Raw genomic sequence first — 15646 nt, 5'->3', positions numbered from 1 at the left:
AGAAAAGACCTGTGGAACAGCATCTAAAAAGAAAAACAGAGGCACAACAAAGGACAAGTGCCACAGCACGTAACACACCCACCCAGAAATGAAACGTACTATCCCAAAAAAAATTGAAACAGGAACAGTACCGTACCTCATGCTCTGGACAGGGCATCAGCGATCACATTTTCGTTACCTCGCTTGTGTTTAATGATCATATTACAGTCTTGGACCATAAGAGACCAACGCATGAGCCGTTGATTCTGATTTCTCATGCGTGATAAAAACACTAAAGGGTTGTGGTCAGTGAAAACCTCAACAGGTGTACTTGAGGAACCAACATACACCTCAAATCGTTGAATCGCTAAGAGCAAAGCCAGGGCTTCCTTCTCTATTACTGAATAGTTTAACTGATGTTTGTTGAACTTTCGTGAAAAAAAACAAACAGGATGCTCGATTCCATCATCATCCTCCTGTAAGAGAACTGCGCCAGCTCCCACTGCACTAGCGTCGACCTCCAGTTTGAATGATTTGGAGAAGTCAGGAGCAGAAAGTACTGGAGCAGTACACAACAAAGCCTTAATATGTTCAAACGCATGCTGGCACTCCGGAGACCACATAAACTTCCTACTAGGACTTAACAACAAGGTCAGGGGTTCTGCTACCATTGAAAAGTTCTTACAGAACCCCCGGTAATAGCCAGTCATACCCAAAAATCTTCGTATACCTCGCTTGTCCATAGGAACAGGAAACTCTAAAATTGCCTCAATTTTGGCTTGCAGCGGAGACACCTGACCATGTCCCACCCGTTTCCCCAAATAGGTAACAGTAGCTTGAGCAAATTCACATTTGGCCAAGTTAAGGGTTAAAGAAGCTTGATGTAGCCTATTAAAGACCGTCTCTAATGTTTCCATATGACTAGGCCAATCTGTTGAGTATACAACCAAGTCATCCAGATAGGCTGTACAATGTGGAACATCCACCAGCACTGTGTTTACTAACCTCTGGAATGTGGCTGGTGCATTCTTAAGTCCAAAAGGCATAACTTCATACTGTACAAAATTATCAGGTGTTACAAAAGCAGACAATTCTGAGGCTCTCCCAGTTAGAGGAACCTGCCAATATCCTTTTAACAGGTCCAACTTGCTTATAAAGCAAGCAGATCCAACATCATCAATGCAGTCATCAATCCTTGGTAAAGGATAGGAGTCTGTGACCGTGACTGCATTCAACCTGCGATAATCTGTACAGAGCCTAACCGTACCGTCTGGCTTAGGTACCAGCACACATGGTGAACTCCATGGGCTATGACCAGGCTTAGCCAAGTTGTGTTGCAACAAGTAATCAATCTCTTGTTTCAACAAGAGTCGCTTGGCGCTATTTACTCGGTACGCATGTTGCTTAATTGGAACAGAAGATGTAACCATGATATCATGCTGAAGAACGTTCGTCCTTGTAGGGACATCAGCAAATATACCTGGATAACGCTGAATCAAATTAACAATGTCTGCACGCTGTTCCTCAGTGAGATATGATAGTAATGAAGGCAATTTATTCATCATCTCAGAGTTCAACAACCGGACCCCTGATAGATTGCTCTCCGGTACCTTCAACCCATCACCATCAGGGTCATCCTCCGTTTCTCCCCTTTTCACGTCTATTACAGCAGCAGCATGAACAGAAGAATCACCCGTCCCGTTCACCTCTGCGGCGTTTTCCCCTGAGCCATCTTCATCCCTGCAATGATACGCTTTCAGCATGTTTATGTGACACAGCCTGGTCTGTTTTTTACGGTCTGGGGTATGAACAACATAATCAGTTTCACTTACTTTACGCTTCACCAGATATGGGCCAGAAAACTTAGCTGTAAGAGAAGCACCAGGAATTGGCAACAAAACCAAAACTCTATCACCCTCGTTAAATGAGCGTACCGCTGCTTTCCGATCATAACATTGCTTCATTTTGGTTTGAGATCTACGTAAAGTATCCTGTGCTAATTTACGCCCACGATACAACCGCTCTCTAAATGTGCTAACATAATCCAACACATTGCATTGAAGTTGACTGTCTTTTAAAAATGACTCTTTTAAAACCTTCAAAGGACCTCGAACCGTATGACCGAATACCAGCTCTGCTGGGCTAAACCCCAAAGACTCTTGTACAGCCTCTCTTACTGCAAACAAGGCCATTGGAACCCCCTCATCCCAATCCTTGGTATACTCTACACAGTACTACACAGCCAGCCAAATCCAGGTGTCTGGTCCTGAGGAAAGGCAAAATGGTGGAGAAGTACCACTTCAACTTGGATGGAATCATCATTCCTTCAGTGTCGAAGAAGCCTATCAAGAGCTTGGGGAAGACCTTGGACAGAAGCCTGAAAGACAAGATAGCAGTCCACGCAATGCATGCAGAACTGAAAATCTGGCTATCGGAAGTGGATAGTTCTGATCTCCCGGGAAAATTCAAGGCATGGATATATCAGCATGGTATCCTGCTGAGAATCCTGTGGACACTGTTGATGTATGAAGTCCCAATAACCACTGTGGAGGGCTTCGAGCGAAGCATCAGACAGTACCTGTGTAGGTGTCTGGGCCTTCCAAAGAGCCTAAGCAGAATTGCCCTCTATGGACACACTAACAAGCTCCAACTACCTTTCACAGGCCTGAATTCTAAGTCACCAGAGCCAGAGATGTGCTGCTGTACTGAGAATCAGCTGACAACAGACATCTCTGACAGAACTGGAAGGAAGTGGAAGGTGCAGAAAGCAGTCAAGCAGGCCGATGCTAGGCTAAGGCACGACATCTTGGTGGGCTCAGTGGCAGTTGGTTGAGCTGGTCTTGGCAGCTACTTGAGAACACATTATGACAAAAGCCCAGGGGAAAGAGAGGTGCCAGATGGTTCTGGCTGAGATCCGGGCAGGAGTAAAGGAAGGGCGGTGCAGCAGGACTGTGGCCATGCAACAGCAAGGAGCCTGGATTAACTGAGACAATGCATCTGCACAGAAGATCACCTGGACAGAGCTTTGGCAGTCTGAACCAGCAAGACTCAAGTTTCTGATCTAGTCTGTGTATGATGTCCTCCCAAGCCCATCCAATCTGCAACGCTGGGAGCTAGCAGAATTACAGAATTGTCCACTGTGTCTGGGTTGAGGCTCCCTAGAGCACATTCTCAGTTGTGGAGTTCCCAGAGCACATTGCTCGAATGTCACTCAAGCCAGATTTGGTCTTAACATCTTCTAAGCAGGTGGTACTTCTGGAGATAACAGTCCCCTGGGAAGACCATATAGAGGAGGCCCATGAGTGCGAGAAAGTTAAATACCTAGTTGGTAGAGATTTGCAAAGAGAGCGGCTGGTGGACGCGTTGTAAACCAATTGAGGTGGGGTGCAGAGGGTTCCTTGGGCAGTCCATGCATCTGGCACTCTGGCTCCTTGGCATTACAGCCATAAAGAACATCAGTGAGGCTGCTGAAAAAGCCTCAAGGTGGCTGTGGAACAAGAGGGGAAATAAATGGTGTAGCACACTGCTTAGACACAAACTGGGGACTGATCATCCCTAGTTGGGTCACCTAGGTGAGGGTGTCTGATGATCTAAGACCCGAAACACCCAATGACCCTAGGTTCATCACTGATGATGTGTCCAAGCAGCACCGGCAAGGTGTTTCACTTAACAAAGATATCTCAAAAAAAAAATAAGCTTACCTTTAAAATGTATGATCAAGACATTTAGTGGAATAGTGACATTCTGGGGACGTGTGATTTTTATCTTAACAGTGGAAAAGGGAGTGATGTATGTATGTTTGGATATGGCAGCTTCTTTTTTTTATACCACAGGTGTCAAACTCAAGGCCCGTGGGCAAAATGTGGTCCGCTGCGTCATTTTATGTAGCCCGCGAGAGCTTACAAAACCTAATTGTCCAAAAAAAAAAAAAGAAAGTCAAATACGTCCAGTGACCAAAAACTACATTTCCCACAATTATTTTACCCACAAACTGATGGCATCTCAACACTGCAGTGTAGTAAGAAATACAAATAATGATCCCAAAATGTCCAGGAAGAGAAAAATCAATGCAGATGGAAGGATGTCTCAAGAACGCAAATACATGTTTGCGCTTCAAGGAGAAAAACAGCTATGTCTTTTGTGTTATGAAGTGGTGGCGTTATCAAAAATTACAATCTATGTTGGCATTTTGAGACCAAACACGGAGATAAGTATGCCACAATAAGGCATCAAGGAAACCGACAAATTGCCAACTAATTCTAAGGCAAACTGTGATTGCAACAGAATGTGTTCACAACCATAAACAATGTAGAAGTATAAGCTAGTTTGTTGTGGCTGAAGAAATCGCCCGCACTTCAAAGTCAGTTTCAGAGGGAGCGTTTCTGAAGCACCATTGCTATTTTCACAGTTATTTGATATTTCAAGTTTTGAACAGTCATGTCTGATATGATCATGTATGTACTCAATCTATGACTGAGATGCATACACAAGTAGGTGTGTGTGTGTGTGTGTGTGTGTGAGAGAGAGAGAGAGAGAGAGAGAGAAAAGAAGCCAGGCACAAAGTAACGTACACGTCAGATATGATGGTGAGTGTACGGATAGTATGAACGCCTGTATGAGAAAAACACAGAGTAGCAACTCTACTCATAATCAACTCATAAGTCTGACACATGTGTAATCAAACTATGACTGAGATGCCTTCACAGTGAAGAAGAACATAGATATTTACAGAAGAGTTTGCCGTAGTGCTGCAGTGTTTGAAATGCTGGTGTGTGTGTGACAAGGGCACATGATGGTAGATGTAAGCAAGAATCAGATGCCTGCACAGTGAACTCAGTGAGTGAAAGTCTAGGTGTATGGAAAGAGTGTACAGTAAACATATTCACATTGATGTTGTGGTGGAAATTTGGTGATTTCTTAGTATACATTAAACACATTAGAGATAGGTGTTAGATATCTTTTTACATATACGTGTGTTAATCATGGCACTGAAGCCATTCTCGTGACTTCAGTAGGCCTCAGTTGTGTGTGCGTGTGAACTACCAAGAATTTGCAGCAGGTGTACAACAATATACAGGAAACAGTGTAAGTCTAGTAGTTCCTGGTACAGTGTGGCACATATATGTACACTGAAGCTATAATTGGAGTGTGTGAAATGGTAATGAATAGGCACACTGTTTCTGAATGCACACAGCTCACACAAGGTTTTCTAGGTACTGTTTCAAATGATCTAAAATATTTTTAATTTTGCAGTTATCTCAGATGATGGGGCAGATGTGGAATTGCCTTTTGGGCTGGTGGCTGTGCTACTCTTTGCTCTCCGTGGTCACTGGTGAAGAACAACTGGTACTGGGGAGTCCAGAAGACTGCAAGAATGCTGACTTCGTCCCTGGGTACAACCTTGGAGGAGAGGGCTTTGACATTGTGAAGATGGAGCGGAAAGGTTCCTACGTTATTGACATGGAGAAGTGGGACACAGGGAACGGCAGCTGCATGCTGTGTACAAACAGATACTTAAACCAAAAAAAGGAGAAGCTGCCAACTGCTGTGAAATTCTGGAGGACAATTTCAAAGTGTTCACAGAAGATTTCCAGCAAAATATATGAGTCAAGTGAAGCGCTTGTGAAGGATTCTACATCATCAGTCTCAAACAACTGGAAAGTTGGACTGGATGTACCATTCAAAGCAGGTGGATCATTAGGGGGCACACATTCCCGTGAGGCAACCATCGCTATGGCGAAGTCAAAGGAGGACAAATTCAGTTTCACCAAGCATGAAGTCAAATGCAGCTTTTACAGGTGAGACATTTTGCTAAGTGTTGTACAATTTTTTATTAAGATATTTATTTTTAATGTATAAAGCAAAAACATTTACACATTAATAATACTTTACAGCTACAAAATAGCATCTTCACCCCCACTGCATCAGGAGTTTCTTCTAGCTCTGAAGTCTCTTCTCCCAACATCTAATTCACACTCCTATCAAAGCTTAATTGACAAGTTTGGCACTCACTATACCACAGGAGTGGATCTGGGTGGGAAGATATCAGCAGTAACAGCTATTAGAACCTGTAAGGCTGCAATGAGTGGCCTTACAGACACAGCAGTTAAGGACTGTTTGGATGTGGAGGCTTCAGGCACATATAAAGGTGCAACAGTGAAAACAGAATTATCTCACTGTCAGGAACTAAAGAAGAAAATGGGGATAGAAGAATCATTTAGCTCAATGTTTGATGACCGACAGACAGAGGTTATAGGGGGGAACATCAACGGTGATGACCTCCTTTTCTCCAGTACATCTCAGGGAAATGCTCGGAATATGTGGATGGAATCCCTGAAGACCATCCCTGATGTAGTGACCTACACCCTTACACCTCTCCACATACTTCTGAATAACAAGAATCCTGCTAAACGTGGTCTAAAAAAGGCCATAGAAAATTATATAAGCACTAATGCCTTAAAGAATGTTTGCTCAGAGTCTTGTAAGGTAGGGAAGAAGAATAGTGCTAGGGACCGCTGTGTGTGTGTTTGTGAAAAAAGCACAAATATAATGTCCAACTGCTGTCCTGTTGAAAGAGGTCTTGCCACACTGAAGGTATTTAAACTTTATGCTAACGGTTTATATGGAGACACATTCACCCAAACTGATGGCAGTGTAGAAGTCCAATATGGTAATCTAGTTCGTCGCACTGCAGTGATTCATGACAATAATAATCCCCGCTGGAGAGAATCATTTGAGTTTGGTCCCATCAAGATATCTCAGACAAATAAGCTTACTTTTAAAGTGTATGATGAAGACACATACTGGAATAGTGACCTTCTGGGGACATGCGATTTTGATCTTAAGAGTGGAAAAAGAAGTGATGTATGTATGTTTCAATATGGCAGCTTCTTTTTTTCCTATACTGTAGAATGTGCTCCTAGTCTAAATGGTCCAAAGTGTGCAGATTACAGTCCTTCTCCAATGTCCTCCTCTCTGGCTGAGATATTTCACTCCAGAAATGGTATTCTGGCTAAAGATATGTGGAAGCTTGAGACAGCCAGGAATAACACAAAAAAGCTTTATTTCAAGAGTAATTATGGATATGATATGATAAAAAATGAGAACAGGCTTCCACAGACATTTTACTAAGCTGCTCCGTTCAGATTGCTTGTGCCATAGGTAAAACTGTTTTGAATTATGAAGTAGCTTAATCTCACATCTGTGCTTTCAGATTGTAATAAGTGTAAACCTTATAATCATTGCTTGCTTCCATTTCTATCTGTAAGTTGGTTGTTTTAATTAAAGCATTCACAAAGACAGACATGAGTGAATTGTCACTGCATCAATACAGGTATATTAAAATAGGTCCTATTAAACTCTATAATTAATTCCATAAAATATTTGCATGTTACTGACATTTGGTGGTTACATTTATTTGCCTTTCAAGTTAGTCACTTTTTAAAAGTAGAACCAGGCATTTTTTAGGTATAACTTTGCATGCCAGGTGAGCAAACCCACAATGTGTTAGTATCATTGTGCACAATGCTCTTATTATACCTGCTACAACATTATATGGGCAGTCATGGCAAGTTAAATATAAATGTGAATATGAACATTCTATATTCTCATGTACATATGGAAGTAGATTAGTGACGCAGGGGAGCAACACGTGTCCCAGAGGGTCAACCTTGGGACACCCCGGGGGCACTGCCTGCAGCGTCTGTAACTCCAGGACCGCCAGCCCCACTGACCGCGATGGTACTGAGATGGTGTCTGTGGAATCCGTTTATGTGTGTGCCTCTGTCTGTGCCACTGTGTTTGTCTGTCCCCGTGTTTCACCCTAACCCTCCCGGGGGTTCTTGGTTCCGGTAGCCCTGGGCCCGCCCATCCTTGTGGGCAATCCGAGAGGAGCTGCCCCTGGTGGAGGGCTCAGGGTACAATCCTTGATCCCTCTCCTCGGGTGTGTGTGTTGTAGTCTGTGTCTGTTTACGTTCATATATATTTTTCATTTGGGTGTGGTTCAATGCATGCGTTCAATATGCGTGCGTCTCACCTGTGGCACTCGTCAGTGTTATGAGTTGTACTTGGGTCTTGTTTATTTGAAGATATTTAATGTGTGTCGATGTAGTGATCATCACTCTTCTTTCTGAATGTCTCAGTGCGTGTTAAACGTTACATGTTTTGCTAAGCGCGAGAGCTCAACTTTGTGTGAGAAATAAAGCGCTATTTAATATATGATCAGCTCAGCATCCTACCTATCCCCTCACATCACAGATCTCTGTGACAAGAGGTAAAGATTCAGTTCTTGAAAGATCCAGCAGCCATATTTTCAGAGTCTCTGCATGCACATCAGCTCAATCATTTCACATGATGGAATACGAAGCGAAAGCATGAACAAGATGCATGCACAGTTTTAGAGTGCATATACATTCACAGTTTTAGAGTACATATACATGCACAGTTTTAGAGTACATATACATTCACAGCGACGTCCACCGAGAGTTTGCAGCAGGTCTGGCACAACATGCATAAAAACATATAGAGATGATTATTCACTAAGGTATGGGTGGGTATGGGTAGTGCAGTGTTCAGAAGAACCGAATAGGTGGGTGTGTGTGTCTATGTGTAAAAGAGAGAGAGAGAACTTGCTAACTTCAGTCACAGAGGTACTCTCTTTACTGATTAGTATATGATGTATGTCAGTATCGGTAGGATAGTGTGTATGTGAACCCTTTGAGTAGGACATGTGAGAATATCTGCATAATGTTCATCAAGAGTTCGTAGCAGTGTTAGTTCTCACATTCACACATTTGACACATCTGACTCAATCTATGACTGAGATGCATACACATAAGTAGGTGTGTGTGTGTGTGTGTGTGTGTGAGTGTGAGTGTGAGTGTGAGAGAGAGAGAGAGAGAGAGAGAGAGAGAGAGAGAGAGAGAGAGAGAGAAAAGAAACCACATCAGGCACAAAGTAACAACGCACACGTCAGACACGATGGTGAGTGTACTGATAGTATTGAATGCCTGTTTGAGAAAAAGACAAAGTACCAACTGTCACACTCAACACACAAAGTCTGAGTCATATGTGCACTCAAGCTATGAGATGCCTTCACAGTGAAGAAGAACATTCACAGCAATGGCCAAGAAGAGTCTGCAGCAGTGCTGTAGCGTTTGACGTGATGGTGTGTCTACCATAATATACAGTGCAAGTCTAGTAATTCCTGGTACTGAGGCTGCTTGGCCGGGGAACAGGAGCCTTGACTGCTGCTGTGGAACTTTGAAACCACCCTGCGACCACGGACTTGTGTTAACGGGCCGCCCAATGGAGGATGGGTTCCCTTTTGAGTCTTGGTCCTCCCGAGGTTTCTTCCTAATCCCCACCCTATAGGGAGTTTTTCTCATTAGGGATCTGGACCCATACAATTGTAAAGCTGCTTTGTGACAACATGTGTTGTGAAAAGCGCTATATAAATAAATTTGACTTTGACTTTGGTATAGTATGGCACAGGCATGTACAATGAAGCTGTAACTGCAGTGTGTGAAATGTTAATAAATAGGTACACTGTTTCTGATTGCACATGCACATGCAGCTCACACAGCTTTCCAGGTACTGTGTCAAGGGATAGTTTTTTATATCAATGAAAATTCAAATACTTTACATTTATACATTTAATGTCATGCCCATATACATGAATTTGATTGTATAGAAGCATCTGACAAGATATACCATTTTACTGTTTGATTTCTGCCATTTTGACATATATGTGTAGCAAGAAAATAACACTAAAAAAACTATAGTGTGACACAGACGGTTGCAGACTTCAATGGTATAATATATTTATTTACTGAGAAGGATTCGTGGCTCAGTCCCACAGCGAGAGAAAACATAATCCAATGGAGTAGTAGAGGACAGTCCGAGTCAGAATTCCAGAAACAATCAAATTAAGCACAGGTACCAGAGAGCAAATCCTAGGAGAATTCAAAGAAGAACAAACCAGGGCGTATGTATCAAACTTCTTAGAATTACTCCTAAGAATGCTGCTACAAATGGACTTAGGTCTAAAAAAATTCTGAAGTTGAAAGCTGAGACTACAAGTTAGTTATCAAGCCTCTCAGTCTCATTTTAAGCCAAGTGTAGGAGTAATTCTTAAGTGTCAGTATCAGAGCTGATTTACGACACCTGGCTGTGCCGCAAAGCTGATCCTGGATGACTTCATTTAAAAAAACCCGGCAAGATCCAATCACTGCATTGCATTTCATGTTCAAGAATATTTCCTGAGAAATGCCAAGATAAAATTCAGAAAATGTTGAAATACTTTCACATTTAACTTAATAATATTGCAGTTAACATTTTTTGAAGAATGTCTGAAATAACACAACGTATTTATTTATTCATAAATAATCCTAATTAAAAAAAGATTAAATTTTGTTGCAATCATTTCTTTGTTGGTGACAAATTTGAAACAGGTGTTAGGCTAATTAAATAATTTGTTATGTGCATTTAAAAGCTTTTATTGATGCTGCGATCATTAAAGCCATGGATTGTAAGAATAAGCAAACTGGCAAAACAGTACTTGTGCATTCACGCCACAAGCTTTTAGCACAGGTGGCAACATTGTCACATGTAAAAGGGCAGCTTTGAAGCCAGATAATGTAGACCAGCATGTACGTATGTACACAAGAATATGATATTCAGCCTGTGTTGTAGTTTGAAGATATTTATGTTGACAAAGCCGACGAGTTTGTTGATTTGACGATGATGTCGTGCTTCATGTTCATAGATGAAGGCTGAAAACAAATAAAAGGTTGACAATGACTTATTTGTACTATTTTTATTTCTACAGTAAATATAGTTTTATAGGAGGTTTCATATACTTGTGGACATTGTTGGCAGTTTTCTGTGGTTTTTATATTGTTCATATTGATATCAGAATTATATCGTATTGACCGAAATGTATAAATATATTATGATAGAAATTTTGCCCATATTGTCCAGCCCTTATACACAAGCCAATTGGTCACCACACAAAGTTTATACTGCATACACCTTAGACTTAGACTTAGATGTTTATTGTCATTGATTGTACACGAGTGTACGCAGAACAAAATTTCGTTGCATTTAGGCTCGCACAGTGTACAACAGAATTTGAATATATAAGAAAAAATAAATACATAAAATGTATCAATAGATTTTCCAGTAACCAGGATTGAGATAAGATTGCAAGAATGTGACAGATGGCATTCCAGGATTTACCAAAATACGTGGTGAGAGTGTAGAATATAGAAATATAGAGTGTGCAGCTGGGATACTGAATATAGAAGTGCAGAAGAGTAGCAGCCAGGATAATTAAATATGTGGAATAGATATATAATGTACATCTGCTTATATCTATATGTATATACAAATAAAATAGGATAGAAGCCCGAATACAGTGTTATCAGGTAGTCTGGCAGTAGTGCACAGAAGGCATGTATAGTCATGGCCAAAAAATTTTTCCCAGAAAATGATTGCAATTACACATGTTTTGTTATACACATCTTTATTTCTTTTGTGTGTATTGGAACAACAAAATATAGTGGGGAAAAGGGCAAATTTGACATAATTTCACACAAAACTCCAAAAATGGGCTAGAAAAAATCACTTTGACTCGGGTGGTAGAAGGAGCGGCATCCGAGCCAGCCCTGACAGAATAGATGTTAATTGGAGCCACCAGAGTTGTCAGTTTGGACTAAGGGTCTTTTGACCCTCTTTCAGGACTTCAGGTGGGAGGTTGACATTTCTGGGACTTCTAGTGTTAACACGGAAGTTCGACTTCCTGCTTGTGAACTATTGCTGACTCATGATGCATACCAAGTGCTCTCATTGCCTTGTTTTACTGTCTGTGCTCGTTCCCAGTGTAGCCCTCCTGTACCTCCTAGACTCTGTTGTCCCGCCATGACTCTGGATCGGCCCGACATACCACTAAACACTCCAATGTTCAGCATAGTTGTTTATATTTATTGCTACTCCCCAGTCATGGCCTGGTGTATTAAAAATGGGATAAAAATGTAAGTCGCTCTGGATAAGGGCGTCTGCCAAATGCCATAAATGTAAATGTACTCACCTCTGCCGTTTGTTGTATATTCAATAAAAGCTGCATTATTCTGCATTTGGATCCTTCTCTGCCAGGTTGATACGTTACAGTTCATCCAAAATTCTTCCCTAAACATGATTCTAGTAAAGACAGGACAGAAAGAAAAACTCTTAATTTTAAGTTTGCCTAATCTCCAAAGCAACACTAAAGTATATTTGGTTTGGTTTAATGCTTACACTAAAGGAGAGCAGAGGAGACGAGTCTTGGCATGTGGAGCATGTGTGTGTAGCACTGTGTGCATTAATGACATCATAATGAGTAGTGAAAGAGAAAGTGAAAGAAATGCCTGGCAACTAATATTAGGTGTACATTTTTTAAAATATGTAAAATATGAATTATTGAGTTATTATATGAGTTATTGAATTATTACTTGAATTATTAGATAGGTTTAAAGAATATATGGAAGTCAATGGACAAAAGTGTGTAATGTTTGGGGGTTGTAGCTATAAAGCTGTAGGAGATATGTGTACAAACATCACTTCTAAAAAATTTTAAGCAGAATTTAAAAAAGGAAGTGCAGGTAAGCATTTCCAAGTCAATGTTAAAAAATTAATCGAACTTATAATAAAGCAGAGATTAGGTATCTTCACATTTATACAGACAAGTGAACACATCAAATAAGGTACGTGCTCATGTCCTCATACCATGTTTCAGTGGGCAACCACAAGTGTCTAAACAGACTATATTAGGCAGTCCCTCCCTCTGGTATACTCAGGTACTGGTATTTAAAAGAAGGAGTATCACTTGGTCTGACTCCTATATCTCATAAGATCAAATCAAATCAAATCACTTTATTGTCACATCTCTTTGTACAAGTACACAGGTGAGTGAAAAGCTTTTGTGCGTAGTTCCCTGTTTGTGCAACTTTGTTATGTAACAGATTTAAAACAGGAAAAAAGTCCTAAAGTCCAGGTAGAATAATGTAAATAATATAAAATTTAGATTTAAAGAAGAAGTACATATTTACAAGACAGCTGGCATCATTCATTTAAGTGTTTAGTCCGGTTGGCAGATAAATTACATTGTTGTGTGGGAAAAGAATGCGAATGAATGGGTTTTTGATGTACTAAAATTAATACACTCATTATACTGAATTTCTATATGAACGTCCATGTAATTAATAGATTTAATACAATATTTAGAATATGTATCTAAAATACTTTAAACTGCAGTTATCTCAGATGATGGGGCAGATGTGGAATTGTCTTTTGGGCTGGTGGCTGTGCTACTCTTTGCTCTCCGTGGTCACTGGTGAAGAACAACTGGTACTGGGGAGTCCAAAAGACTGCAAGAATGCTGACTTCATCCCTGGGTACAACCTTGGAGGAGAGGGCTTTGACATCGTGAAGATGGAGCAGAAAGGTTCCTACGTTATTGACATGGAGAAGTGGGACACAGGGAACGGCAGCTGCAAGCTGTGTACAAACAGATACTTAAACCAACAAAAGGAGAAGCTGCCGGCTGCTGTGACATTCTGGAGGACAATTTCAAAGTGTTCACAGAAGATTTCCAGCAAAATATATGAGTCAAGTGAAGCGCTTGTGAAGGATTCTACATCATCAGTCTCAAACAACTGGAAAGTTGGACTGGATGTACCATTAATAGCTGGTGTATCAATAGGGGGCACACATTCCCGTGAGTCAACCAACGCTATGGCGAAGTCAAAGGAGGACAAATTCAGTTTCACCAAGCATGAAGTCAAATGCAGCTTTTACAGGTGAGACGTTTTTATATTTTGTTGCAAAACCTTTCAATAAGAGATACATTTTCTATGTCTAAACTAAATATTTACATATTTAAAAATACTTTACAGCTATCACGTTGCATCTTCCCCCCCACTGCATCAGGAGTTTCTTCAAGCTCTGAAGTCTCTTCTCCCAACATCTAATTCACACTCCTATCAAAGCTTAATCGACAAGTTTGGCACTCACTATACCACAGGAGTGGATCTGGGTGGGAAGATATCAGCAGTAACAGCTATTAGAACCTGTAAGGCTGCAATGAGTGGCCTTACAGTCACAGCAGTTAAGGACTGTTTGGATGTGGAGGCTTCAGGCACATATCAAGGTGCAACACTGAAAACAGAATTCTCTCACTGTCAGGAACTAAAGAAAACATGTGGGATAAAAGAATCATTTAGCTCAATGTTTGATGACCGACAGACAGAGGTTTTAGGGGGGAACATCAACGATGATGACCTCCTTTTCTCCAGTATGTCTCAGTCAAATGCTCGAAAAATGTGGATGGAATCCTTGAAGACTATACCAGGTGTCGTGTCATACACACTTACACCTCTTCACTTACTGCTGGATGATGATAATCCTGCTAAAGGGGGACTAAAAAAGGCCATAGAAAATTATATAAGCAGAAATGCCTTAAACGAAGTTTGTTCTGAGTCTTGTAAGGTAGGGAAGAAGAACAGTGCTAGGGACCGCTGTGTGTGTGTTTGTGAAAAAAGCACAAATATAATGTCCAACTGCTGTCCTGTTGAAAGAGGTCTTGCCACACTGAAGGTATTTAAACTTTATGCTAAAGGTTTATACGGAGATATCTTCACCAAAACTGATGGCAATGTAGAAGTCAAATATGGTAATCTAGTTCGTCGCACTGCAGTGATTCATAACAATAACAATCCTCACTGGAGAGAATCATTTGAGTTTGGCTCCATCAAGATATCTCAGACAAATAAGCTTACTTTTAAAGTGTATGATGAAGACACATACTGGAATAGTGACCTTCTGGGGACATGCAATTTTGATCTTAACAGGGGAAACTTGAGTGATGTATGTATGTTTCGATATGGCAGCTTCTTTTTTTCCTATAGTGTAGAATGTGCTCCTAGTCTAAATGGTCCAAAGTGTGCAGATTACAGTCCTTCTCCAATGTCCTCCTCTCTGGCTGAGATATTCCACTCCAGAAATGGTATTCTGGCTAAAGATATGTGGAAGCTTGAGACAGCCAGGAATAACACAAAAAAGCTTTATTTCATGGACCAATATGGTGGACACGAGAGCAGGTTTGTGCAGCAGTTTGGCTAAACAGCCAAGTTCAAATTTCTTATGTCTCATGCAAAAAATTATGAGTTGTGATATAGCTTGATTTCATATTGGGGTTTTCACATTGTAATCATTGGTTACTTCAATTAAAGCATTCTCAAAGACAGACCTGAGTGAAGAGTAATTGTCAATAGATTTTATTCATGCAAAATAAAATTTTAAATAGACTAACTGCATTATTCTGTATTTAGCAAATACCATACTGCATCTAAAACACTTCTCACAAGAGAGTACACAAAAAAGGTTGATTGGCAGCTGGGCCCGCCTATAATCACAAGCTCAGAATACAGTTTTCCATATGAAAATAAATTATAATTATTCTGTCCTCGCATAAGCGTTCTAGACCATGCTAGACAGATAGCTGACAAAAAAGACTTCAGGCGTTGCATGTAGGCTTGTCACAATACTAAGAATTACAACTTCGATACGATACTTATAAAAATATTGAAATTCGATACCATTTTCGATACCAAAGTCAGATACGGTGCTAATT

At 40.7% G+C, this 15646-nt stretch overlaps 2 protein-coding genes and 1 long non-coding RNA gene across 5 annotated transcripts; 2 read left to right on the top strand and 1 right to left on the bottom strand.

The window, feature by feature from the left end:
• Window positions 1-4974: 4974 nt before the first annotated feature.
• Window positions 4975-8903, top strand: LOC143499255 (perforin-1-like). 3 transcript variants are annotated; one of them, XM_076994000.1, is made up of 3 exons: window positions 4975-5064; window positions 5233-5777; window positions 5874-8903. In XM_076994000.1, the coding sequence occupies exons 2-3, from the start codon at window positions 5242-5244 to the stop codon at window positions 7108-7110; spliced, it is 1773 nt and encodes a 590-aa protein (XP_076850115.1). In that variant the 5' UTR covers window positions 4975-5064; window positions 5233-5241; the 3' UTR covers window positions 7111-8903. The 3 variants fall into 3 exon arrangements, with proteins under 3 accessions (XP_076850115.1, XP_076850112.1, XP_076850113.1); XM_076993997.1 differs by lacking the exon at window positions 4975-5064 and adding an exon at window positions 5079-5137; XM_076993998.1 differs by lacking the exon at window positions 4975-5064 and adding an exon at window positions 5152-5192.
• A 1515-nt stretch (window positions 8904-10418) lies between these two features.
• On the bottom strand, window positions 10419-12509 carry LOC143499256 (uncharacterized). The gene is made up of 3 exons (XR_013126059.1): window positions 12274-12509; window positions 12068-12177; window positions 10419-10751 (listed from the first exon to the last, which is right to left on the bottom strand). It is a non-coding gene; the product is annotated as an uncharacterized LOC143499256 (long non-coding RNA).
• Window positions 12510-13279: 770 nt separating this feature from the next.
• LOC143499252 (perforin-1-like) lies at window positions 13280-15135 on the top strand. Its single transcript, XM_076993994.1, has 2 exons — window positions 13280-13814; window positions 13911-15135. Exons 1-2 carry the CDS (start codon window positions 13282-13284, stop codon window positions 15133-15135), a joined length of 1758 nt encoding a protein of 585 aa, XP_076850109.1. The 5' UTR covers window positions 13280-13281.
• The last annotated feature ends 511 nt before the right edge of the window (window positions 15136-15646 follow it).

This window comes from Brachyhypopomus gauderio, unplaced genomic scaffold (assembly GCF_052324685.1).
Source record: "Brachyhypopomus gauderio isolate BG-103 unplaced genomic scaffold, BGAUD_0.2 sc131, whole genome shotgun sequence".
Lineage (NCBI taxonomy): Eukaryota > Metazoa > Chordata > Actinopteri > Gymnotiformes > Hypopomidae > Brachyhypopomus > Brachyhypopomus gauderio.
Note: the sequence above shows the minus strand (reverse complement) of the source record. Positions and strands in the feature narration are given on the sequence as shown.

Bases quoted from the DNA above. Each gene is read 5' to 3' on its own strand.
- LOC143499252 (XM_076993994.1), top strand. From the start codon at position 13,282: ATGGGGCAGATGTGGAATTGTCTTTTGGGCTGGTGGCTGTGCTACTCT. The intron at 13,815-13,910 runs GTGAGACGTTTT...AATACTTTACAG, and splicing joins GTCAAATGCAGCTTTTACAG to CTATCACGTTGCATCTTCCC.
- LOC143499255 (XM_076993997.1), top strand. From the start codon at position 5,102: ATGTACACTGAAGCTATAATTGGAGTGTGTGAAATG. The intron at 5,138-5,232 runs GTAATGAATAGG...TTAATTTTGCAG, and splicing joins TAATTGGAGTGTGTGAAATG to TTATCTCAGATGATGGGGCA. The intron at 5,778-5,873 runs GTGAGACATTTT...AATACTTTACAG, and splicing joins GTCAAATGCAGCTTTTACAG to CTACAAAATAGCATCTTCAC.